The sequence below is a fragment of the Lonchura striata genome, chromosome 6, assembly GCF_046129695.1.
Source record: "Lonchura striata isolate bLonStr1 chromosome 6, bLonStr1.mat, whole genome shotgun sequence".
In the NCBI taxonomy this organism is placed as follows: domain Eukaryota; kingdom Metazoa; phylum Chordata; class Aves; order Passeriformes; family Estrildidae; genus Lonchura; species Lonchura striata.
Genome location: NC_134608.1, coordinates 7,134,247 through 7,160,148, shown reverse-complemented (window position 1 = coordinate 7,160,148; position 25,902 = coordinate 7,134,247). Strand labels below are relative to the sequence as shown.

General features: G+C 43.3%; 1 protein-coding gene across 3 annotated transcripts in view; it reads right to left on the bottom strand.

Annotated features, from left to right (window-relative positions):
• Nucleotides 1-445: 445 nt before the first annotated feature.
• Nucleotides 446-25,902, bottom strand: part of SYNE2 (spectrin repeat containing nuclear envelope protein 2) — a 179,467-nt gene continuing 154,010 nt past the window's right edge. For all 3 annotated transcript variants that reach the window (XM_077783923.1, XM_077783922.1, XM_031504904.2), the window contains 17 exons: nt 19,753-19,915; nt 16,132-16,319; nt 15,831-15,981; nt 15,226-15,408; nt 13,284-13,421; nt 12,196-12,390; nt 11,096-11,378; nt 10,681-10,749; nt 9,741-9,877; nt 8,770-8,896; nt 6,917-7,128; nt 4,216-4,416; nt 3,759-3,887; nt 3,115-3,303; nt 2,413-2,502; nt 2,152-2,198; nt 446-1,551 (listed from right to left, as the gene is read on the bottom strand). In XM_077783923.1, coding sequence (XP_077640049.1) covers nt 1,326-1,551; nt 2,152-2,198; nt 2,413-2,502; nt 3,115-3,303; nt 3,759-3,887; nt 4,216-4,416; nt 6,917-7,128; nt 8,770-8,896; nt 9,741-9,877; nt 10,681-10,749; nt 11,096-11,378; nt 12,196-12,390; nt 13,284-13,421; nt 15,226-15,408; nt 15,831-15,981; nt 16,132-16,319; nt 19,753-19,915 — 2,728 coding nt within the window. In that variant the 3' untranslated portion in view covers nt 446-1,325. The remainder of the gene's footprint in view (nt 1,552-2,151; nt 2,199-2,412; nt 2,503-3,114; nt 3,304-3,758; nt 3,888-4,215; nt 4,417-6,916; nt 7,129-8,769; nt 8,897-9,740; nt 9,878-10,680; nt 10,750-11,095; nt 11,379-12,195; nt 12,391-13,283; nt 13,422-15,225; nt 15,409-15,830; nt 15,982-16,131; nt 16,320-19,752; nt 19,916-25,902) is intronic.

Below are 25,902 nucleotides of genomic sequence, written 5' to 3'. Positions count from 1 at the left end.
CTTATTTTCTATTGGTAAGCACTGCAGAAAGTGGCTAATTCCTGGGTCACTTCCACTGCCACACACAAAAAGCTTTTGACAAAAGCCCTTACTACTGCACTGAGCTTTTCCTCACATGCATTTCCCCACTCCAGCACTCCCACTATAGAAAGTAAGTTCCAGAGTGGGAAATAGTTCAACATTTCCAACTAGTAATAAGCATGAATTGGTTCAACTTCGTGTTCTTCATCCAGGAAAGCAGCTGCAAAGGAAAGGATCTGTGCCACAGAACACAGGGCCCACTGCTGGCTGGATTTGTGATCTCTTGCTCTCACAAGCAAGGGAGTGGTTGTGCTTCTTCCAGCACCACTCCTTTAGCAGGCAAGGAAATTGACTCTTCCAGGAATGGAAGGGGCAGCACTGCTGGAACATGAAGCTGGTCCCCCACCACTAGACACACCCACAGTCCTGCAGACATTGGCAAAATTTTAATGACAGTACTCAAACTGTACAACAGTGGGGCAATGGCCATGCTGACTGTACACAGTGTTTCTCCAGCCACTGCCCACACGTCAGTTTCATTTTAAAAACAAAGCTTATAAAAATGCACAATTCTCTCCCAAGATACTGTACACTATTCAGCAGGTTAAAAACTGAAAAAAAACTTTCATTAAAAAAGTCATTGCACTATTTGTATACATCAGGGATAGTCTACATAATCATGTTCATCTAGAAAATATGTGCATTATAAATCATTTCCATGCAATGCAGCAATTCCTTATTTCAAAGGTGGTATAAAAAGACAACACAGCAGTCCTAACTACTAGAACACTTTATGTCAAACAAAACAAATGTGCATCATGATACTGAATGTGTTAGATGAATAAAATACAACAACAAAGTTTCAAAAATATGCATTTTTTTTGTTTCCACCAAGTGACTACAGTACCAAAAGATACAAGTAACGTTAAGTGTGTGCAGAAATCACATTCAGTGAAGTCCCTCTTCACCTGCTTGTTTGTCACGCTCACCCAAGACAGACTGCCATGTTTATGATTGCCTTGATGTCGTTTCTGCATCTAACAACTCTGTATCCAAACACCTCGCAAGCTTAAGATCACTGCCCCTAAAAAATAGTGTATCTATTGCATCAAAGTATAAAGTGTGTTGCTTACAGTTAAAAAAAAAAAAAATCTATAGAAAAAGTTTTGTTTCCCGTACAAAAACGCTGAAATTCTGTCAAGATATACATTTTGAGATGTGAAACTCTCTGCTTGATAGATGCTGGAGCAGCATGGGAGAAGAAGCACCACCCGAGAGTGTTTTTGGTGTGAGTGCAGGGTGTCCTAGGTCGGGGGGGGCCCGTTGGTGTAGCGCAGCATGGGGTAGAAGGAGCGGGCGAAGTTGTTGGCCTGGGTGCAGCTGTAGTCTTCCTCAGAGGAGGGGATCATGCAAGCCAGGAGCAGAAGCAGCAGGAAGAACAACTGGAGAGGTAAAGCTGCTCTTAACACTCGGTAGAAGAAAGAGGGAGACCGAGGGTTTGCCTGCACAGCTTGTGAATGGCTTTCACTCCTGAAAAGGAGAAACAAAGAATAACAGGCACTTGAGGGTTTGAGTTAAACAAGTTGTTTTTACCCTATTTTCAGATGCAAACTTAACTTTTCCCAGGAAACTAACAGACCATTCCAAATAGGAGTTGAAGCACACAGGAAAAGACATAATTTACATTGATGAAGTTCTTCTCTGCCCTGGCTTACTGAGATCTACCCTTTGAACAGGCCCCAGTGGACTGGGGGTTAAATTCTCCCTTTGTCCTTCATGGTCTGTTTGTACCAAGAGGCTCTCAGGGGCAAGTTTCTTTTTCCAGGCATGCTGGTGGAATTAAAGGAGGATTTAAACCTAAAAATATCCCCTATTTGGCAGAAAAAATATTTTCTCAAGCCAAGGCTGCAACATCACTGCAGAGGTCCTGGAGCAGGAGTGCTAAAGGAAACCACTCCCTAAGGAGCAGCTCAGAACTGGTAGGTAGAGGGGACTCTACAGGTAAGGCAGAAATCACCTCCACCCATGTGTCCACCTACAAGGAACAGCTGCCCAGGTTTCTGCTGGCACACAGCTCATCTCTGCCATATTCACTGTTTATCAAGAGATCAGGAATATATAAAATATTACCTTATGCTGCTGCCATTCCTGCCATCAGCAGTTCTCCTGAGGGCCATCTGTTGAGAGAAATATCTTTTAGTATCCAGGTTTCATAAAATACAAGGAATTTCTCTGAGAAGACACCTGTAGACTTTAAAGTCTGGTTGTGAATGCTGTAATAAGGTACGTGGACCTAAAAGGTAAAGTGATTGTACTTGAGGAACGTCCACTCTAAATATGTCAAAATACACTATATGCTGATAGCAAAATAATAGAAAAAAAAATACTTGCCTTCTTCACAGCAGGGCTGGATTTCTCTTCTTCTGGATTATAGACTCCTGAGTCCAAGTCATCTGGAACTAGCAGGAATGTTTTGGTATCCTGAAAGATAACATCACCTTCCTCTTTAAAATGCACATTCAAAACTGACAATAGATAAAGTGCAAAGAACCACCTTTCACTTTCTCTGTAGGTGCAAAGCCCACTGCCCCTTCACATGAGAATAACCAGTTCCCCAGAATAAAGAAATGCTTTACAGTGCCCAGCCTGAAGGAATTATAATGGGTACATAGAAGAATTAACTTGGAAATATATCTGACAGGCCTCAGGATAAGCAGTGGGTTGACTGCTATGACCTTCAACTCCTACGTGCTCATTACACACTCCTAGCCTGATACCTGGTTTGGATCACACCAAATTCAGGTTGGAAGGGACTTCAGGAAGTTAATTTAGTCCAACCTCTTGCCCAAAAGCCTGACCAAAAGACTTACTCAGAGCTTTAGGAGGACAGAGGCAGCACAATCCCTCTGTTAATACTGTATTAGCCTTGGGGTGCTGAAGTTGTTCTTACAGCCAGAACTGTTCTTTTTTCAGCTTATCAAGGTGGAAGCACTTAAGCTTTAAGTCAGTTTTTTTTATAAATACCTTCACTCTTAATATGCTATTTCTTTTCAGTAAGGAAGATCCATGAATAGTATTTAAATTCCAACTCACCAGATTCCCTTGTATTGTTTTTAAGTCATGAGAGACTTGTTCAATCAGCTGTTTCAGTTTCGTTCCAATTACATGGACCTTCTCCTCCTCTTCAATGTAATCACCATCTGATTTCAGCAGCAGGTAAGCAGTGAGATCTTGGAGGGAGTTTACATTAAGCTGTTGCTCCAGCAGCTCTTTCTCCAGTTGCTGAGAATAAACAAAAAACAGCACAACAGACTGTTACCCTCAACTTTATGGATATTCTTCCAAAAGGAGGAACTTTGGAAGGCTTTAAAGAACAACACAACCTGCCCGAGAATCCACAAAGCACAGGAATGGTTATTACAGCAGCATAGGAAATGAAGTTCTCTTTAAGAGACTGGTTGTGCCTGTTTGAATTAACATTTAAAAATAGTTCTAGCAGCATGTAATTCATACAGAAAAGACATTAAATAAAGACTGCTCATAAGCAACTTTATTATTATGATGTGTAATTATGGAGAAGTGCCTTGTAGATGCAATATCTTGGTCCACTTCAAAAACCACCCACATGCCTGAGAACAGCAGGTCTGAGGACAGGCTGCAGACACTGTGAGACATAAAACATCCTGCTCTTCAGTGTGTGCTGAGTGCTGAGGTGCTGCAGTTAAGGCTACACTCACCATTAGCTCCTTCTGGCATTCCAGTATTGTATTGAGATCAGCATTAGGATCTGTGATTTGTGCTTCATTCCTCCGGCTTTCAGCACTTGCTAACCACAGGATTAGCTTTTGGCTCTGGTCATGGAAATCCTAAAGAAACAAAAAGCTTGGCCCATAAGAGGAAAAACACCTTTGCAGTGCCTTCACCTACAAACAAAATGCCCATCCCCAGATTAGACAGAGCCACCACAAATAAACAATTAATGAGAGTACAGAAACCTACGTAGTAAAAGAGCATTATCCACTTGAAAGGTATTTTTACCAAACCATTTTAATCCAACAGAGGCAAGTTTATCAGGAAACAAAGTGTCTTGGATTGTGAGTGACCATTCCACTGATGTGCAGGAAGTATCCTCCTGCCCTCTCCTCAACAGAATTCCAAAGAGTTTTCCCTTCCAAGCTGGCATGTGGTACGCACCTGGCACTGCAGTAAGGCTTGTTGTAAACCCTTCCTCCAGTTGTCCAGTGCACGAGTTGCTTTCTCCCAGTGCAAGTTGACCTTCCGAAGCCTGTTCTGCAGCTCCTTGAACTCTGCGCTGTCTGCTTTTTGGAATTCTTTGCTGCTCAGGTTAGCAGAAAGCAACACTGCTTTGTAGCTGTCAAATGCTTTAAGCAAGTCCTGGTAGAAAAAGAGGATTAGGAGCTTTTATGAATTATGAAAAACATGTTTATTTACAATAAAACCACACACTGAAAAGTATTACAGGTGTTGGAGAAGGATGTTCGAATCTGGTGGCTTTTCAATTCTGCTAAGAAACATATTGAGGCAGGTTTATGTTTGGGGTTTTTTTAAAGCCAAAACCTTCACTTTGAAGAAAATAAGTGTGACCGGGCTTGTGCTTCTCCCTAAGCATTATGGCTTAATCCACATGTGCCTTTCAACGCCTCTGAGCTGTCTCTCTCCCTGACATTTGGACAAATGCCCCCATTGATAACCATATAGTATTTTCTCCTAATTTATAAAGATTTTGTCACTCCAGAATCCTAGAATAATGCTGACAGGGGCATCTGGTGGTCCATTCTCCTGCTTCATATAGGACCAACTTCAAACTCCAAGGAGGATGCTCAGGGCCTCATCCATTTAGATTTTCAGTATCTCGCAGGATGGAGGATTCCCCACCCCCTCTGGGCCCCTGGTCTCACACCAGACTGTGTTTGGAGGTTTGTTTTTTTTTTCACAAACAGGACAGGACTATTGGGGTACATTCCTCAAGCTTTTATTTGCACATCAACCTCATTACATGGTTGAGACAATAGAAAGATGGCAAAGCTCAAGTACAGCCAAAAACCTCTTTGCTACAGAACATTTTACAAACTTTTTAGTTATTAGAATATTGTTAAAGCTTACAGACAGTTGTTCTAGCCAGTTACTAAAAGTACACATACACCTGCTTCACACAATGCTTGCTTGTCTTACAGCCATTATAACTTTTTCTACTTTCAGACTTTGCAGCTAGCTTTGAGTTTCCTCTGCTCTTTCTGTTTCTAAGGCATGCTTTTCCCAGCTTTCTGAAAATCTTCTTACCTTTACTATTTCCCACACCATACCCCACTGTGAGAAAACCTGGCAGCCTACTTCTCTGACTTCTCAAGGCCCCCCAGAAGGCAGTCCTGCCTGCTTTCCTCCTCTCCTTTAGAATTGCAGGGGGAATAATATGGAATTTGCTGTCATGGTCATACCATCTAACCACCTTTATGTTAAGGCTGATGCTGTATTTCTGAAGGTTTTTTTAAAAAGAGAATGCCAGACAATACCTTCCTTGTACCCTCCAGTTTACAGTTTGAATCAAGGGTACTCATCTTTTCCAAGCTGCTCTTGCAGTAGGGAAGCTAGAGCTGCAGGATGAATCCCACAAACCACAAAGCTCAGATTGCTTTTCCCAGCAGCCTTCCTATCCAAGAGTGTCAATCTCAAGATCTGAGTTCGACTTGTAGAAAACTGCTGGTCTAAATTACTTTTTTTTCACCCATCAAAGGATCCTGTCCCCCTCTTCTCCAGGTAAAAAAAGTTTCTTTTAGTATCAGACAAAGCAAACAGACTTCTGAACACCAGTTAGCCACTCTGCAGGCAGACTGACTTTATCCTTATCCCAGGCAACTGGGATGTCCTGACACATCATGAAATTCACTTAGAGCACACTGGCTCTTTCAACACCTCTCTAAAGCCAAACTGTCTGAAAAAGGGATTTACAGCCAGCTGGACTCCTCTTAAGCAGATGCAGAAGAGAGAAGTGAAGCTCTGCTCCTTGAGGAGGTCAGACACCCAAATCCAGGCTGAAGGGAAACACCTCCCTCCACTTGGGAGGCACCATCAAACCTCTCCTAGGGCTTGGTGCCTAATCCAGACTGGCTGAAGGAATCACAGTTGCTCATGCTGGAGTGCAGAGTCATTGTCCCTGGCCTAATAACTACTCCAGGACATGTAGGCTTTCTAAGCATGCCTAAGAAATCCCTCCTCCCTTCTGCAGTGTCCTGTTTGTGAGCATCACCCCAAGGCTGACACCAGACTGAGCAGTGGCCTCAGGGTGACTCCACATGAGGCAGCTGATGAGGGGTGCTGATGAGAACACAGGGATTTTACACTTCCACAGATTTTAGGAACACTTGCTCTCTCAGACTTCAACCTGAAGCATTTCATTGCCTAAGTCCCAAGGCCCCAGCACTTGCATGTGCCCTGCTAACCTACTGGCTCATCTTGCAGAAAACACAGCTTTAGAGCAGATCTTTGTCAGTCTCCTGCTGGAATTACACCCTGCCCTTAATTCAATTAAAAAAAAAAAAAAGCAGCCTAGACTTTGCAGCCTGTAGACCTGGCTAATTTTCAATCTGGTGTGCATAGAGGAGAATGGCACACGGAAAAGATGTTGATATCACTGTGCAAGTAAACAGAAAGGGACAAGTAGAGAGGTTTTCACTTCTGCCTGCCAATCTCTGTATATGAAGCCAGAAGCACCTTGCCCAAGACCCTCTTTTTAGCCCTCTTAGCTGAGAGCAGTTCAGTTCCCCTGTGGCACAGGAATTGCTATTGGCACTCATGCTGCCAACTGATCCTAGGAGAATACAGTGGTTAAAAAACATCAGCATCTTGAAATCCCTCTTCTCAATAAGCCATAACTTACTTTCAATTTCTTGACCTTTTGTTCCAATGCTTGCATGCTGGTTGGAAGCTTCACCTTTTGCAGCTCTTCCAGCTCTTGCTCAGTTTTATCAAGCCAAGCAGAGATGTCACTGAGGTCTGAGTCCAGCTGCTGCCACTGCTGTAATTTCTGTTTCATTCTAAGTTTATTTCTGAGGTCTTGAGCTTGGATGAGTTCCCACCTATCAATAATGCCTACAAATCACAGAAAAAAAACCCCAAACATTTATATCTTCAGTAAAGGAAGGAGTGCATAAAACAGATGCAAGAAGTTTTGCAAGAAAACTATTCTCCATGTTACTTGAGACCAATTAACAGATGTAATGCATTACTGTCATTCAACATCATCTTTTCTTGAGATTCTGCAGTGTCTAAATTTCATATTTCTGATCAAGTTATCCACATAGCAGTGCTACACAGAATTTTAATGACATTAATTGGAGATGTTTTAATTCACTTGTAAGAACAGACCAGAACTAAGGAGACAGAATTCAATGAGCCCAGCTGTGATTTGGTGAACACTAAAATTCAACAGGGGACAAATATGATCCAGCAGTTAGGATCTGGGTTTGTGCTTTATGTCTACGTGGAGCTGCTGCGTAGAGCCCAGAGGAAGCCAAAAAAGTGATCAAAGGGCTGGAGCACCTCTCCTGTAAACACAGGCTGAGAGAGTCGGGGCTGTTCAGCCTGGATAATAAAAGGCTCCAGGAAGACCTTAGAGCCCCTTCCAGTGCCTATAGGGGCTCCAGGAGAGCTGGAGAGGGACTTTTGACCAGGGCATGGAGTGATAAGACAAGGGATAATGGTTTTAAACTGCTGGAGGGCAGGTTTAGATTAGGTATTAGGAAGAAATTCCTTACTGTGGCCATGTTGAGGCCCTGGCACAGGTTGCCCAGAGCAGCGGCTGCTGCCCCATCCCTTGGAGTGCTCAAGGCCAGGCTGGATGGGGCTCTGAGCAAGATGTTCTGCTGGAAGGTGTCCCTCCTCATGGGAGGGGGATTGGATCTAGATAACTTTAAGGTCTCTTCCAACCCAAACCATTATAATGACTCTTAATGATTGTTTCATCAATTCAGTGATAAAGGATATGGAGATGCCACCTGTGTGATCAGTGACACTTTCTGAAAGCACATCTAACCCATTCTCAGGTTATTTCTATTCATCCCATGTATATGGGACACAACCCTGGACTATTTGTGAGACCAAGAGAAACAAAGTAAGTGATCTGGTGCATGTAGCTGCAGCCTTCTTTTTATCACATGATTTGCTTTTGTGACTGCAATACAACGTGTTGCTACAATCTCAAGCATCTGAAACCAGGAATGAGGTCCTGAAAGGTCAAGAGAAACCAGCTTGCTGGTCTGTTTGCATGAAAGGACCACTGTAAAGATACTGAAGAACAGAATGCATTACCAGCTTTGAACAAACATTTCTGCAAATGGGAACTGTAGCATCTTGTTATATGGAGTACCAGTAACTCCACATAGCAATCTTATTTGAGACAGAACCTTTGGTTTGAAATCTCATTAGAAGCCCTGAAGTGTTCAGTATCAGAGAAAAGTGAAATTGTTCCCATTTACTACAAGCAGCAAAGAGACAGAAGTATGTTATGAAAGAAAAATCTCAATTCTAGCAGAAAATGTGAAAGCTTTGAACAGCACCCATGTGTTGGACAGAACCAGATGAGAAGGGAGCTCAGTGAAATGTGGAAATTTGGCAAAATACATTAATGCTTTTTTGCTCCCAAGTATGCTGCCTTTGTGCCATCTCTGCTTTGTCTTCCCAGAATCACAGGACAAACACCACAGCCCCAAAGCCACTCCCAATGCTCCGTACCTGACTGCTTCTCTGCTCCTGCTATATTCACAAGTTCTTGGTCATCCTGGGGCTCCTCATCGCTCATGCTGGCAGCTGGAATTTTCTCCTTGCTGCTGCTGCTGCTTGCAGAGCTGAGCTGCTTCACCTGGAATGACATTTTGGAGGGTGAGCCTGCAGGTTAACAGGATGTCAAAGGTCCAACATAATCTGTGCTACTCTGGGGTGGCTGGGCTGCTGCTGAGCTCTTGCATATCACATTTAGCACTGGGCTTCTGCAGCTTTGCTACCAGTTTACACTGGCTCTCTGTGCCTTTCCAGTAAACAAACACACACCATGGTGATGCCAATGACTACAGGAGTGGACATGGCAAATTAATTGTTTTTGCACTACGTGTACCAGACAATGTACAGTTGCTGGTGTTCCTTGTTGGATTGTGGGTCTTGGCAATATTGACCCTAAGACTCTGAGACTGGATTAGTGATGATAAAAGCAGCCAGATACCAGTACCACCCTGCCTGGAAGAGTGCTGACAATGGGTCCAGATCCACTGAGCCTGGCAGCTGCTGCTGAAGCCATGGCTGGCAAACAGCCACCAAGGCTGAGGCACTAATGGACAATAAGCCATTTGGGCACATTTTTCAGTGCCTAGAAGCAGATTAAATGGTGTGTTGCACATTAAGTCTCTTCAAATTTGCTTAGTAAAGGGAAATATGTATGTAAATATCAAGAGAGTCACACCCTATCCTTTGTGGGGGTTAAATTCTCTTAGATTTGTCTTATGACAATAGAGGAAGGAAGTTTCTCCAGACCCTGACTGACCAGTCCAACCTGAGCCGCCAGAAATAATATCTAAGTTTGTGTGAAGTGGTAATTCCCCACCTCAACTATACTTTTCCTTGATGCTGGAGAAGGGAAGAGGGTGGACTTAAAGAGAACAACAGACAGACTCTGTAGTACAGGTTCAGTACCCACAGAGCCTCCAACTCACATATTTTGGTTTATAGGGAGTACTTGTCTCTGGTCCAGACAACACATTTCCAACCATCTCTGCCTGGTTATATCTGTGTTTCCTGCAGACTGGGCTACCTGGAGAATGCCAAGGATGAGCTTCTGAAACAGACTTTCCTGAAACAAATAAAACCAAAACCACACACCATAAGTGCAAGATCCCACCTCCACAAGGAAGCTGTGGCTTTGTATTAAGTTAGGAAGCGCTTTGAATAAAATGGCATCAAGTTATGGCATAAAAATGACAGTTTTGCAGCTTTCCTTGCAAAGCATGCACATTTGCAAAACATCAACAGTGTTTCAAAGGTAATGAGATGAGAGCCATGCAGTTATGGGACATTCTGTTTTCTTCTGGAAAATGCTTGAATACAGGTTAGAGTATTCAAAAAAACCAAAAGACAAGGCTGCACCGTGGTTTTGTAAAGTTTGCATCCCAACAATAACTATCACACATCTGCAACATGTCAGAGGGAACAAGTTAGACATGTCCTGGTTTGGAGAATGTTTGTTCTGGATTTAGCAGACAGGACACATATAGTTCTGTCATGCACAAACCACAAAAAAATACTCGCAGAGTTGGAGCTATTGCCTTCAATAGCTATGCAACCAAAATCAGGAAAAAAACAAAAATTGATACTACCCAGAGCAAACCACCAAGAAAGAACCACAAGACTTTGGATCAGTACAATGAAATGCATGTTAACCACCTTGGCATTTACCAGGCAAATATCTAAATGGTGTGTTCTTGACTGCTTTTAATGTCCATGTGGATACTGCAGCATAAGAACACCATGACAGGATGAGACATGGTGTCCACACAAGGCAGGAAGTCAGACATTACGTATGAGAGAGGTTGAGGAATATAGCGTGCAGCACAGGGAGATTGCCATGTTCAGACACATGCATTAGCAGGTGCCTACCAGAAGATGCTTTCAAAGTTTTTGTGGTCATTTTAAGATATGCCTCAGGGTTTTCAGTGATTTCTACATCTGAAAAAAGAATAATGTCATTTTCCTCACTATTCAGTATCTTCCAACTATTAAAAACAATGGAAACAATGAAGGACAGCAAAGACAAAGAACAAAGTAAGTGGTTGGTGCAATTTTCAAACACTCTTATAAGGCTTCTAAAACCTTCTTATGTTTCTAAAAACAAAAGCTTGGTTTAGACAGTACCATTTCCTTCATCAAAGAGATGAGTCTGCTCACATCTGTAAATGGTACTTGAAAACCAAAAAACAATGTGGGAACAAGACTTCAGTCCCCCTCCCTTCCCACACAGGGACATCCTCCAGCTGCTCCATGCCAAACCAAACTGCTGGACATTGGCTCTCACCTGACAGAGCACTGTAATATGTTGCTTCTTCATCATCTTCATGAGAGGAAGAACCTCCCACATCACCTGTGTGATCCCACTCAAGTGGGATGGAGTCAACGCTGACAGGGGTCTCACAGCCTGATCTCTCATGGCCCTGAGTTGGGGGCATAAGGTGGCACAGGGACTGTGCTGATGAGGGCCCCTCAGTGATGGCTTTCTTATGCCAGGGATCATTCTGGATTTCTCTGGAGTCTTCTTGATCCGTCTCATTTTCAGAGTTATCTTTCTCATCGTCCAATCCCTACAAATAAGTTATTAGTAGTGCATATTAATAAGATGTACAAGAGATCTTAATGAGATGATTGAACCACACAGTACTACTGAAGACAGATTTGTGGTCAGCTGCAGCAACCATGTTCCTAAAATTAAAGGGAGATGTAATTTCTGCCTTCTTTCTCTTTTGGCAAAACCAAACTGCACATCAGCAGCTACCTCTCCTCTTTCATGGCACTCAACCACCACCATAGCATCTCTCCAGTTTGCAGGAGGAGTATCCAGTTCCAAATGGACTTAAAAAGTTCAGTCAGGAAATGATGCTCAGGCAGGAGTGAACAGCTACTTGTTCATGTTTCTTCCTTTACCTGGTTTTCTAACAGATGTTCTTTTTGAGGCCAAGCAAACTGAGACTCACCTGAAAGTTCCCAGGGAAAAGCAAAGTGCATGCTGTTCCCCATTCAGGGTTCTCACAACAAAGTGGACAGATAGAGTGGACAAACAAATATATTAAGAGGTATTTTAAGCACATTATTGATGGTAAGGAAAACCAAGTGATATTAAAAACACCAAAAAAGGTTCTGAAGCCTTCAAGCCATAACTATATAGTTCTGAACCTTATGAACAACCTCCACACTATTATCCAGATTCTGCAGATGGAGAGGCATGAAAGGATTGACAAGAAAGATTTAGCAAGGCTCTACTGCAGAGCTCCTGAGCCCTTGGAGCTCAAATAACTCAGTCAAGCTGCTAGGAATAAGCAATTGCAATTCTAAACCAAAATAAGCATTGCAATTGAAACACCAAAATCTTGTCAAAGCATTGAAACAACTGTTGCTTCTTACAGGATCCCTTGAAGTCAGTCTTTGATGGAACCGGGCAACTCGCCCAAACACCTCCTGACAGTATCGATGGAGCTCTTCCAATTCATCTTCAATCAGGATGGCATCCAAAGGTTCACTCTTCTGAATCAACTGCTCCCCAAAAACAATTAGTTGATCAATCTTATTGGTGTTTAACGTTATTTCCTGTTGGAAACCCTATTTGGAACATACAAGAAAAATAATTACTTCTCCATTGGCCCTTTGTAGCCTAAGGTTTGTCCCTGTTTTCTAGCTCATTGCAGTGAAAGACAAGCAACAATTGACATTGTTGCCTAATTTAATTTGGCAAATATATTTTTACTCAAGTGGTCCAAAGGTTCATTTTATAAGCAGAATTACAGTTCTAAATGAAGTGGCATTTTCCACCCATGTGTACATCAGTATGCCTGCAGTGTCCTGAGCCTGAAGGGGATGATGGTACAAGAATTCAGCTAATCAGAGATTATTCTTCTGTTGGTACACACAATCTTTTTCTCAGTAGCCAAGAAGGTGGTTTGGTTGCTTGGGCCTCCAGCCTACACAACAGTAAATCCACATCCCAAATCAGTCACAGTGCAGGGAGAAAGGAGAAAAGAGCATATAATGTAGGAAAGAACTAGGATATTCCTTAGAATCACTGCACATTCCTGATGTCTAATTTCTGTTGACATTCCCAGCTACAGACATGAGCTCTGAGGAAAGATTGCACTGTAATGCCAATTCAAAAAAATATTTGCACCAGAAAATAATGCCTGAATTTAGGAATGTAGCTCTTACTGTTAAGCTGCATCTGTTGCTTTCCAGGCCAGATACTACTGTCACTGACACATGTTGTCAGGAGAAAATGGCAGGACAGAACTGAGCCTGAACACTGAATCTGAATTAAATAATCCACAGCTTAATCTTAAGACAATATGTCTTAACAATTAATGCTGTCTTCAAACAAATATAGTCCTACAGAGATGTGGTGGCTATTGTGAAGTTACAGAAAATGGATGATTCTGTCAGGCAAGGGCAGCCCAACAGGACCACTGGGCTATAGTAAACAACTGCTTCAGAATGATACGTACGTTTAACTGGCGCATTTTATCGTCAAAGTTACTTTTTGAGAAGTGTTCCACGTTTGTCAGCTGTAGGTCCATTTCTGTGAGCCACACAAGGATGCTTTCCCTTGTCCCCTCAAACTCATCTCTCCGATTGGTGAAGTGCTGGATGGAAAAAAGGAGCCAGTGTTACATGACTTCAGCTACTAAAAGACACAGGTCACAGGAGCTTTCTGAAATCAGTGTTTTATTTCAAAACCCCTGTTCACCTTAAAGGCCATCAGGACACAAACAGCAGCATTGCCATGTATAAAACCTGTCCTCTTCCTGTAGGGATGCTAGAACAGTGCCCTGTACTAGCACACTATTTGTACAAAAGAGGGAGTAAAATTTTAGCAGTTCAAGATGCTTCTATAAAATTACATCTTTGAGTCCACACATTCCATCTCTCACATCATTATACCAGGAACAGTTACTAGGACTGAGGCTTAACACCTACTTTGTTCTAAACTTTAAACAGAGATAAACAAAGGAAGCAACCCTCATCTCTAATTAAAGTAATTAAAACTGTGAGATTAAAATCAGTTTTTACTGATTTTACAATGGAAAGGCTGGATCATGTATGACCACGCCAGTGTAATTAATGCACTGTGTGGCTGCTAACAGACATGCAGCTTGCCTGTCCTCATGGGTGGATTTACTGTTCAGAAAGGGGATCATCTAACATTCCACAAATATACCAACTTGTAGCTGCACAGATCAAACCACATCACTGCTCTCACTGCCTCATCCACTGATTTTGGGGAGCTAACAGTTTTTCCTGTCAGTTGCTTGCAGCACTGCTACATTTAACAATCTGGCAGTGACAAGTTTTCCCCAGGGCACAGCACTGAGTATCTGCCCAGAGATCAGTTTAATTGATGAGCAGGATACTTCTTTGAAATACAGACTTCAACAACATTCCTCATCAGGCAGGCAGCACAGCAGGAGCTGCTTTCTATCACATCTCCATCTTTAATGCCTTGCTGCTGAATCACAACTTGGCATGAAGTAGAGCCAAGTTGGAAACTCCAAACCATGTCTGCACTTGGGGCCCTTTTGTCTCTGTGTCTCTTACCTATGGAAAGGTGCAAGTGTATTAACACATCCACCCATTACAGGTGGGAAAGAGGAGCAGTGAGTATTGCAACTGATCTCTCAAAATCTGCACTCCTTCTTCCTTTAAGCTTTTCTTCAGCTACCAAAAACCAATCTAGCAAGTTAAGGTTTATGCTATGTACTCAGTGACCCTTCCAGAATTCCCCTGCTATGCCAGTAGCTCAGGACAGAGAGAGTTGCTCTGACGTAGGCTTTGCTCATGGGTAATTCCTGCAGAATCCTGCTGTTGGAACCCTGGATGCTGAGAATTTTATACTTTCTGTGCTGAAAGGCACAGACCCATAAGAGAATACTACATTTGACCTGAGACCGTGGAGAAGTCTTCCAAAATTGATTAATAGCACTGGGATTGCAGGTGTGTAGTTTGATTAAAAGCGTGTAATATCACTAAGTAGAAAACTTAAGAGTTTAACGTTTTAGAATATAGTAATATATACAGAGAGCAAGATAGAAGTTTTAGAGTGGAGTCTAGTCCTTGTTCTTCATGAGTTTGGGAAGTGTTTTGTAATTGGACAGAACAGTCTGCATTGCAGGCTTCCAGTGATTAGTTATTGAGTTAAAAGTAAAAATAATTTAAGTGTCATTTCTTAATTAAATAGTTTAGACTTAGAAGACCTTATGAGGAAAGACAGCCATTTCATAGCTTGTTAGGAGACACAATATAAATAAGAAATAATAAACATCTAAGTCTGAACACAAAATAATACCGTCTCCTGCACTTCATTCTGACCTTGACAGAAGCAAAAAAAAAGACGCTGAAAACTGGCACCCTGTGAGTGCTGTACGCTCCCTCCCCCTGCTGTGCCACTACCTTGAGCCTCCTGAGAATGGAAGCAACTCGTTTCTGGAGGTTATCCCAGCGCTGGTTGCCCTCGTGCACCATCTGCTTGAGCTTGCTGGCCGAGTCGGTGCGGTTCTCGCGGGCCAGGCGCCGGTACTGCTTATTGATCAGCTCCAGCTGCGTCAGGCGCTCGTGGATCTGCCGCTGGAACGCCTGCAAGGCAAAGCGAGGAGCTCATTCCCTGGTAACAGTCAGGAGGTGGATATTACCCATCAAGAGAAACAGTCCTTCCAACTGCAAAACTAAATCCAGATTTTAAGACCCGTGTTTTAAACCATCTGCTCAAACTTAGCTCACTAGGCAAAGAAAGAAAAGAATAAATATCACGCTGCGAAAGTAGTGCCTATAAAAAGCAAGGCTTTAAACTTTCAGGTGTCTGTTCAGAGCATTGTATTATACATGTTAAAAAAAATTCTGGAGACAGACATCTAGCAGCTGCACACTCATCAAATTATTTATGTTCCCTATACTACCAATGCCAAACCCATGGTTTCCATCAACTAAGGCATTTTGCACAGACAATAAGTACTCAGCAGCCTGGTGCTGAGCATAAAAAAGGCAGTTAAATAATTCACCTCAAATTTCTTCAACTCCTCTTTTGCATGTATGTACAAGACCTCTGAAGAATTAGGCCTAGCTGCTATACTTTCACATGATTTTAGCCAATCTTCAAAGCGAGAATAGTCGTCCAAAAACCTCTGCCACAGACGCCAGGTTTCCTCGATTCTGAGAGAGCAAAAACAGAAAGGTTTTATCACAAGCTAACTATCAACTCTGGATTCTTTATTCCTCCTCAAAACTCAGCTTGTGGCAAAAGCTACAGTGTTTCCTCAAAATGCTGCCACAGGTTTCTGCAGGGCAAGGATAGAAACGTACTTCATTCGCCTTTCCATGGACATGGCACAGATATTTCTCCACCGTCTGTCCAAGCTCCTGGTGGTTTGCTGGATGGAGTCACACTCTGTCTCATTAGCACATGCATCTGAGTCGTGTAGCAGGACGTCACAGATGTTAAACACGGACTCCACGCCTGCTGTGTGCTGCTCTATGTCTCTCTGCAGGTCCTGCCATTGGCAAAATAACAGCATCAGTGGAAGGAAACATACAGTGTCAGTGGAAGGAAACATGCCTGGCTACCTCTCACCCATGCCCTTTCAAAATGCTGCAGAGGATGGGGAAAGAGCAAATCCCGTGTCAGGAAAAGCTGATGTAGCTTTAAAAAAGACTTGCAGGATGAGCAGTGCAGATGACACAGGTCAGGAGAGAACTAACAAAGGGGCTGCCCACCTTTGGTGTCTCAGTCTAAACTCAATCTTCTCATTAATAGTCTGGACAATTTAAATGTGCATTCAAAATCCAAATCTTATCAATACCATAAATAAATTCTTATTAATTTTGACAGCACAAGATGACTGTCTCATATCAGGTTACTACACTGAAAGTCTTGTCAGAGAACTCTTAGTGCAGTATGTGCATTTTAGTGACTGAGCACCAGCTGCGGCATGAAACACAAGCACAGTACACAAGTACCTGGTGTTACACTACTTTTCTTAATCCCTCTTGTAGGGCTCCTGTTCTGGCAGACTGCTTTAAAGGGTCTGGCAAAGACCTTTTGTCTAATCCACACTACAGGTTTCTTTTCCAGAGCCTCCACCTCCATTAAAGTCTGGCCTTTCCTCCTGTACCTATCAGTACTCCTAAGGTCAGTGTAATTGAAAGACAAAAAAAGCCTTATCTAAGTATTTCTTATTGAAAAGGTAGATCTGCACTATGTGACCAACTTTAAATATTAATAAAATGACTATAGCCACTACAATGCAATTTTTCAACCCATTTCTGGCTTTTCTATTGAAGGATACAGAGACTTTTGCTTGAATAACACTAGACCAACAAACACAAATGAGTATTTTCCTAACAAAAGTGAACTGGAGTTCCCATTAAATGGTAGTTACTGATTTCAGTCAACAGATGAAGCAGAATTGGTTTTGCTCTAGACTTCAAAAAAAAAAAAAAAAAACCAAACAACAACAACAACAAAAAAACCAACCAAAAAACCCACCAAAAACAAACAAATAAATAAATCCCTCCAAAATAGACACAGCTTGTAGTAAATACAAAATGAGTTGAAGGAAGATTTTTCCCAGAAGTCAACAAGCTGCAAGGAGTTGAGAATCACTCATGAATCAAGGGCTGAGCCATAAATCCATAAATGGCCAAAATATGGCTTTTGGGATTTGTAGTAATGAACAGCTTTAAGGAATGTAGAAGCAAAATTCCTTACATAGATGAGACTGCCAGAAGGAGACCCAAGAGAATTATTTACAGGTTACTAAGGATTCACATATTTACTGAGCAAGATGCATCAGTGTCTTTTCAACACAGGCTCTACAGCTGGGAGCAGGCTCTGCCACACTACTGGTACCTGGGGAGTGTCTTTTGAATTCATTAAATTCCACTGGATTTACAGAGGTATTAGTGAAAATGAGAATTCTGATCACAGCCTACAAATTGATTCTAACTTGCACTTTGGTAATGTTGCTGACACGACCTCATTGCTTCAGGCCATGCCTAGGCTCATGGAAGAGCCTAGACAGAATCCTTGATGTTTTCCAAATGACTTGACTGCATGAAGTGAGACAAACATAACAAACTAAGGGAGAGGGTGAGGAAAATACATGGAGCCTCAAGAGGTACCATTCCTTCAACTCTGCACAGCATTGCCCAAAGAGCTTTAACAGACTACACACTGCTACATTTTTGCATTAGTGAAACATCTTTGCAATCTTAAAATTAATATTATTCATGTTGTAATCTTCACCCTTTAACTGAACAAACATGCCATAAAACATCCCTGTGGATACACAAGGATTTTAGATTTCTTTATTCAAGACTCCACAGGTAAAGCTCATGCAGTCATGGATGTCAAATAAAAGAAGCCTGTAGGGCATATTTCTCACCATTACTCTGCTCTTAATGAAATAATCGTTCATGTAAAACCAGGAAAGATCTTTTTACTTGTCTCATTGAGACAAATGTTTCACTAATGCAGAACAAAAGCAGCTTTTCTTTTTACTTTTGTCTTTTTAGTCAGCACAGTCTTCTCATACTCAGACTGCTAAAAAGCTACTAGAGGTGCCCAGAGGTCTGTATTTAAAACAGCATCCAAAAAAATTAAGGAGTTAGTAGCTCTGAGCAGCAAATGATGGTCTTATAGTCAGCTGAAGCTTGAATGTTCATAATAAAAATAAATTAGTCTGGACACAATTCCTTTGTGCTCCATGCTCTGCTCTGCCTGGCAATTTATCACAACCTTTGAGAATGCAAAAGGTTTGAATGAGAAGAAAATATTTCTTTGTTGTTTACATGACCATTGCATGGTTTCATGCAGGTGAAACCATGAGAGGTGCTGGGCCAAGGCTTCTGGTGTCTCACCAGCTCCTGCAGAGCAGTCAGTGGGAGCCACCTCCAATCCTGTCACAGAGGAGCTGGCCCTTCCTGTCACATTTGGGACATGAGTACAAGCACAGCCACACCAACCAGCAGAGACCAGAGCCTCCAGGTCTGGGTCACTCAGGGATCCTTAGACACAAAAGCAGAAGCCAGAGAGAAAAGATGGAAAGGATGGGAAGGATACCAGTAAGTTTTCCTAAAGGCAGATGCCATAAAGCTTCCAAGCTTCCAAACTTGACAGACCTATTTTTGATCTATAGTTTTTGGGCAAGTATTGCTGTTTAACACAAAGGCCAGATGACAGCCAAACACTTAGAACCTGGTCAGACTTACAGCACAGCCCTGAGCAAAGGATGACTCCACCTGCAAGTCTGTACTTTTCCTTGCCTGGCTGCTGGCTAGAGAAATTTACTCCAGGACTATCCAGCTCCTCTCCTAAGATGCCCTGGGGTAAGCCACTGCCTTGGATGAATGCCCACCAACACCCAGCAGTGTGAAGTTGGTTCACACTTGTTTGTCTCAGCAGGATTCATGTGCCAGCTCCCCCAGCCCAGAGGGATCTTCAGAGCCTGCCTCTGATCAAACCTCAGCCAAAGGTGTGTCTGCACAAATCCACCTTCCAAAGCCCAAGCATCCTGCTCTGCTAAGCTTGCTCTTCTATCTGCAAGGAAGGGACAAGAACTAGAGCCAGTAAGGACAAGGCATCGAATCCCATCTATTTGCAGAGAGCAGCATTCACACCTTGTCAGTCCAAGTCATCCTCATGTACTCTGCCCACTGTCTGTGCCCTGCCTAGTCTTCAGGAACTGCTGTATTTTGCATGTTTTCCTTGGGTCAAGGGGAGCAGGGAGACATGGGGGCAATTCAACACCATACTGCAATTACTGCAAGCAAATAAAAATTTTCCATGTAATGCATCTTGGCAGGAACACACCATGCAAAGTAAACAGTCAGAAGGGCTCACTAAGGAAAAGAAACAGGTAATTTTATACCAGGACCAATCAGCAGAAATTTAGCTTATTTACTCTGGCTGCTGCTATTTCCCACCTGCTGTTCTGCCAGTCTCTTCTGGATTTCTTGGTCATCACAGATGTCATAAACAACAGGCTTGGAAAGCTCAGACTCAATCCGGGCCAACCAGGTGCGAAGGTTACTCATGTTTTTGTCCAATAGTTGTATAAAAGAAAATGTTTCCTTCAGTTTCTTCACCCTAAGTAAACCAGGAAGAACATTTTGTTACAAAGATGGTCAATCAGTGGAAAGGATGCTGGCAGGAGGTGATGACAGGCATGGCTTTATGAAGCCATGTCGCATCAAGCTGCTGCCTGTAAATCAGAGCCGTGTTTTAGTCAAAATCTACCTAAACTAGCTCAGCAGGCCCCTGCTCTACAGCTGCAAACAGGTCTTGGGTGTAGGTTTTAATGAAACTGTATAAGCAAGGTGAATTTTCATCTGCTAGGGAGCACTGGACATTAATCTAAGTGGAAATCTGTACCATCATTTGACACAGTTAAACTAAAGTGGGTATCTATGGTTTGGTTTTTCCTGCTGTGGATTTTGCTCAGTGTCATCTTTAGCAGCCAACAGGCTCACACTAATCAAAAAAGTACCACTCTGCCAAGAGAAGGAAAATCTGCACAAACCACACTACAAACCAGTCCAACACCCTGGAAAAATCACAGAATCACAGGATGATTTGGGTTGGAAGGGCCTGAAAGATCACCTTGCTCCAATCTGCCATGGGCAGGTACACCTTCCACTATTGCAGGTTGCTCCAGGACCCATCCAAGCTGGCCTTGAACATATCAGGGATGGGGCATCCACAGCTTCTCTGGGCAACCTGTGCCAGGGCCTCAGCACCCTCTGGATGCTGACAGGAGAGGAGAAGGCCTGAACAACAGCTACTATAGAACTGGTAGCACCACAACATTAAAGCTCATCTAAACACCACACAAACATGCAGAGATATGCCAGACTCTCCTGCAGGTGAAAAATTAAAAAAAACCAAACCAAAACAAAACAAACAAACAACAAAAAAATCCTGATTGGGGAGAATATCGAAGTGGCCAGGGAGACTTGTGCAGTGGACAAGCAAATAAAACAGTGAGACCATTTACTTTCTTACAGCTGTTTGTAGCACAGCTCTCAGACAAACTTTTTTTTACTTCCAGCCGTAGCAGCATATTCATTCCCATGTCAAACCCCCATATCAGCCCCTCAAATTACACAAGTAGCATGCTTTTATATTTTGGCAAATTTGTCTCCATGTGTTGGAGGAATATCTGGTGAACTACCTCACTGGTATCAAATTTTTCTTGAAATTCTCATTTACTGCAATTCCCAACAAAAATTACTAAAAAGACAACACCAGGGTGACACTTATCTCTTCAGACTTATTTCAGAGTTTGTCATCTAGACCTTGGTAGATAATGGAGAAAAAAAAAAATCATTACTTATATCAGACCTGTCTTAAACATCCAGATCATGAGATGAACTGTACCAAAAAGCACATATTTCTCCCATGAACTGCAACGGTCTACCCTGCAGTACTATAAATATCAACACTGCGGACCCTAAAGTCAGATGAAATCATTCCATCCATGTCTTAGGGAGAGCCCACTTAGCCAGCATTGTTTCCCTGTGCTGTTCTCCTGAGCTCTAGTTATGTTCTTGTGCCTTAGAATAAATTTTTAAACCTTGCACGTGATTTCTAAAATGCAAACTTACAAATGAAACCTTTAGCTACTGCCTATCCCAACAACTATCAAGATGAGCCTCAATTGTTTAAGTCAAGTGCAGTACAAAACGTTAAGTCTGTATTGTGAAAAGGCTGAAGCATTTCCCATTCATTGGCCACAGTGGCTGGGAACTGTCACCACATAAACAAAACCAGCAGCAGACTGCAAGGACAGCTTGTACAAGGGGCTCACTGCACGTCCCCAAAGGCAGGGACTGTTGACGGGTCTGAGCTGAGCCCTGATGTACTTGGCAACACAGGTCTTGTGCAAGCTGGGACTGGGGAAGGGTGAGGGATGTGATCTCATGTGATGCAGGCAGGGACAGAAGTGCCCACACAGGGCACCTGGACAGTTTCCTGGCCCACTGTGCTGCTGCCTGCTATCCTGGCAAGTTTTAGAGGAGAGTGGTCCAAACTGTAATGAATGGCTTTTGCAACTGCCTGATGATACAATGACAGAAGATATGCAGGACACCTAATCCATAATGAATATACCACCCTGTAAGCAACAACTGATCTTATTAACAACTGTAAGGTAACCAAAGAGGATACACATGTCAGCTAGACACTTGATTTGAGGTAAAGCACTTATGGAGGAGATATGGGAATGATCCTGCTGGATTTGCTCAGTCCTACTGTTTACAGAGTAATGCCAGAAAATTTAGGGTCTCATATAGATTAGCAGTATGGAAAACTTCCCCCACCCCTTGTCCCAGAAGCACCAGGCAGTACTTTCAGTTGTTTTACAAGGAGGGCGAGAAGAACACAGTCCTACACTGAAGCTCCTGGCAGGTATTTAGCAACTCTGCACTCTCCAAAAGTAAAATTAATATTGTCTGACTGATGCAAGCCTGCAAGCCAGCCTGAAGGATTTGGCACAAGTCTATGGTCCACCTTGTTCCTGCCTTGCACCCACAAAGCTGCTGACACTGGTGCAAAGCACCTGCCTTTACACAGACTGTCTTCCACTGCTGCAGCTGAGAGGAAACCAGGGGATGACAAAAGCATTTAGCTGCTCTTGCTTTTCTTAACAACTGTTTTTTCTGGTCCCAAGTTCAACCCTGTATGCAGAGAGCATCTGGGTTTCAAGCAAACAGCTGCTGTATGAATCTTGTGCTCTTGTTTTGCTTATATTAAGTGGTACTCCATGAACATGTCTTTGCATCATTTTCTTGTGCTGTCATGGGCTGGCAGTTATTTTACCCAGAAGAACTAATTCTTCCTCTGCCCTGTCCCCATCAGTTATTTTGGCTGGTTATGATGCTCAGCAGGGCCAGTAATTCCCAAGGTATGCAGCCCTCCAAAGGCAGGTGACTCAGGAACACTTTTCCCTGGAGAGATGGACAATACAGGCTCTGTGCTGAGCACAGAATGGAAGAGTCTGAACTAAACATCTACACTGTTGCATTATCAACTCTGCATGGCTTCAGGCCAGACAGGAGGAAAGCAAGGCTTGATCTCTGCCCTGTCCCTGACTCTATTCTGTGGCAATTCACTTCCTGCATATCCTGTGATGCTTCCCACAGCTGCTCTGGAGACATGCACATGTTGGGACCATCTGATGGCACAGCTGACCTGCTGAGACCAGAGCTTACTGTGCTGCTCAGGATCATCTCTGCCTCCCTGGGCTCCCTTCTCTGCCTCTATCCACCTGCTTCCATCCCTAAGCTGCATTACAGAAAAACTCACAGGGTGCTAAACTTCTTTCTTCAGTCTGCATCGTGCACAGATGAACACAGCCAAGAAGTCCAAAGCAAAACCAAAGGATATTAGACTATAAATAAATGTATTTATGACTGAAAATACATTCAAAAAAATTAAAAGCAGCAGTTTTAGAATCCAAGTGTGGTTTTTTGCACCATCACTCCAATATTGTGTTGGCTTAGAAACCACTCTGATTTTCAAGTTATGAATGTCACCATGAGGATCTTGATCTTCTAGTGTTACCAGAAGCAACAGTCTCAAAGACAGGATCATTGTGGAACTGAAAGCTTGTATTTACTTCCTAGCAATTGCCATTAGAAACACCACTGTAATTAAGTAAGTGAATCTGTTATTTATTCTTGATAGAATTTGGCATTTGCCAGTCATTTAAACACCCTTAATGGTGTTTAATGCCATTCATCTCAAATTTGAGCTAAGCAGCCAAAGAACAAAAACCTAAGAGAAATTCACACTAGTGCAGTGCATAAATGGGAAGGCAGCTTTGTCCAGACACTCACATTGGCAGATCTGCTCCTGTCAGCAGACACAGAGCCCAAGGAAAAGGGCAGGGCTTTACACTGAAATAAGAGGTAAATTGATAAAAAACATGAGCATCCTCAGCTTGCACAGAAGTCACAGGCAACTGCCATTTCCCTAGCTACACCTCAAAGAAAAAAAGTGAAACAGACTAATTAATCACATCAACAAAAATCTTCATTTGCAACCACCATTCTCAGATGCCTACTGCACCCTGAAAATACTCCTACAAATCACCTGATCTTTGCATGAAAGAAACTCCATTAACTCTTTTGAGTTGTATCCTGACCACTTCTGGGGAAACACAGCCCTTCTGGAAGCTGGGTGGGAGTGCACAGTGCAAGCCTCCAAGCCTGGGGCAAAAACTTCCTGCCAGATCCAGGTATCCAGATCAATCACGCAACATACAGTGAATTAACAGCACTAAAAGTGCAACTGCAGCAAAGAAAAGTGGTACTTTTTACAGGTTCTTCCAGAGGGTGGAAGGTGCCACCAGTGTTGACTGAATTCTTTCTTTATGAAGTGTGATCCTCAAGTTAATTGAGATTGGTCAAACAGGAAAAACTTACTGTTTACAGGAAAAATGCCTACTTATCTATTGTTCACTTCCCACTGAGAACTCACCTGCCACAATCCAACATGCCTCCAGAAAAAATTAAAAAAAGGTAATAATACAAAAAAAAATCCAATAAAAATATCACCACTGATCTTAAAAAACCCCAACAAATTCAGATTTGTCTTGTCCTTTGCAATGGGCCAAGCTAAAAAATCCACCCTGATTAGCACTCGGACACATGCTTAAGTTGCCTGGAATAAGCCAAGCAAAGCCAGATTTTAAATATTTTAATCTTTACACCACAATAGAAAAGGCAGAAAAAGAACAAAAGTAGGAGATTATAACTACAAGCTGGCTGCAAAAGTGAACAGAAGGACTAACTGACTTGACTCGAGATTGGATTTGGGTCTTAATACCCACAATGAAGTTGCCAGCATTGGGTTACAAGAGAAAAGCATTAAACTGTCTCAGGCTGAATCACTGCACAGCCTCAGAAATACACAGTATATTGGTAGTAACTACTCAGGAATTACCTAGCAGTAGGAGGAGCTTCCAGGTTGATTGAAATGTATTCACACAAACAAAAAGAATTACAAAATGCATGTCCTATTGCATTGCTTTAGCTGTCAAAATGCTGCAGGAAAAGGTACGGGGGGGGGGGGAACTCAAATAAGGTAAATAGCAGCATTCAAATTTTAGTGTCTGAAAGAACGGAAAACATCTATTGCAAACTCTCCTTCACAAAGGCAAATGTCATCAGAAAAGGCGACTCCGTGCATGTCTTTTGGAGGAGGAGGAGGGGCTGAAATGGCCCTGCCAGCTGACAGGATTGTTTACCAGCGGCAAAGCAAATGAGACGCAGAGCCCAGGAAACCTTTGTTCAGTGAGTCCAAGGGGAGCTTAACCGTGCGAGGGACAAAAGCCGCGCTGGGAGAGGTGATGCCCCAGGCAAAGCTCAGGCCTTTCTCAGGGAAGGCGAGGCCATTCCCGGTCCGTGCCCCGGGCTGCGTGCGCGCAGCGAGAAGCGGGGGAGGCTTTGGGGGAGGCTTTCCTCGCGTCACCCCGCCGGCGAGCCCGAAGGTTCTCGTCACCGCCTCGGGTGCCAGCCCCAGACACAGCCGATGGCAGCCGGGGGCCCGTGAGCGCTGTTCCTGCCGCTGCCGTGCCTGCTTCCCACCGCCGCGCCCGTCCGAGCTGCGGCGGGGCGCTGGCGCAGCGCGTCCATCGCGCCCGCCCCGCCGCTCCGCCAGAGCCCACCGGCACCGCGCACCCACACGGACTTACGGTTCGCACGGCAAAACCATTCCTCAGCCTGCAAATCCCAAGCTGCAAGGGGGGAACCGTCTGTGCGACCAGGCAGGCATGGCAGAGGAAACCCCTCCTCCGCAGATGCCCTATTTATTCGCCGCTTTAGCATCCCGGCTGTGGGGGGGAGGCTCGCCCGTCCTCCTCCTCCCCGACCCCGAGCTGGGGGGACGCCGGAGCTCTCTCTCCCCCCTTATTTTAACCCTTAGGTTTTGCGTCGGGATTTTACCTGGCGAACGGCCGCATGCCTCCTCAGAACAAAACCACGAGAGCTTTATTCTGACACGAGAGAATTATTAGCACGGGAGGAGGAAGCGCACGCCGGGCGGCTGGTGACAAAAAGGCTGCGGGTTGGAGC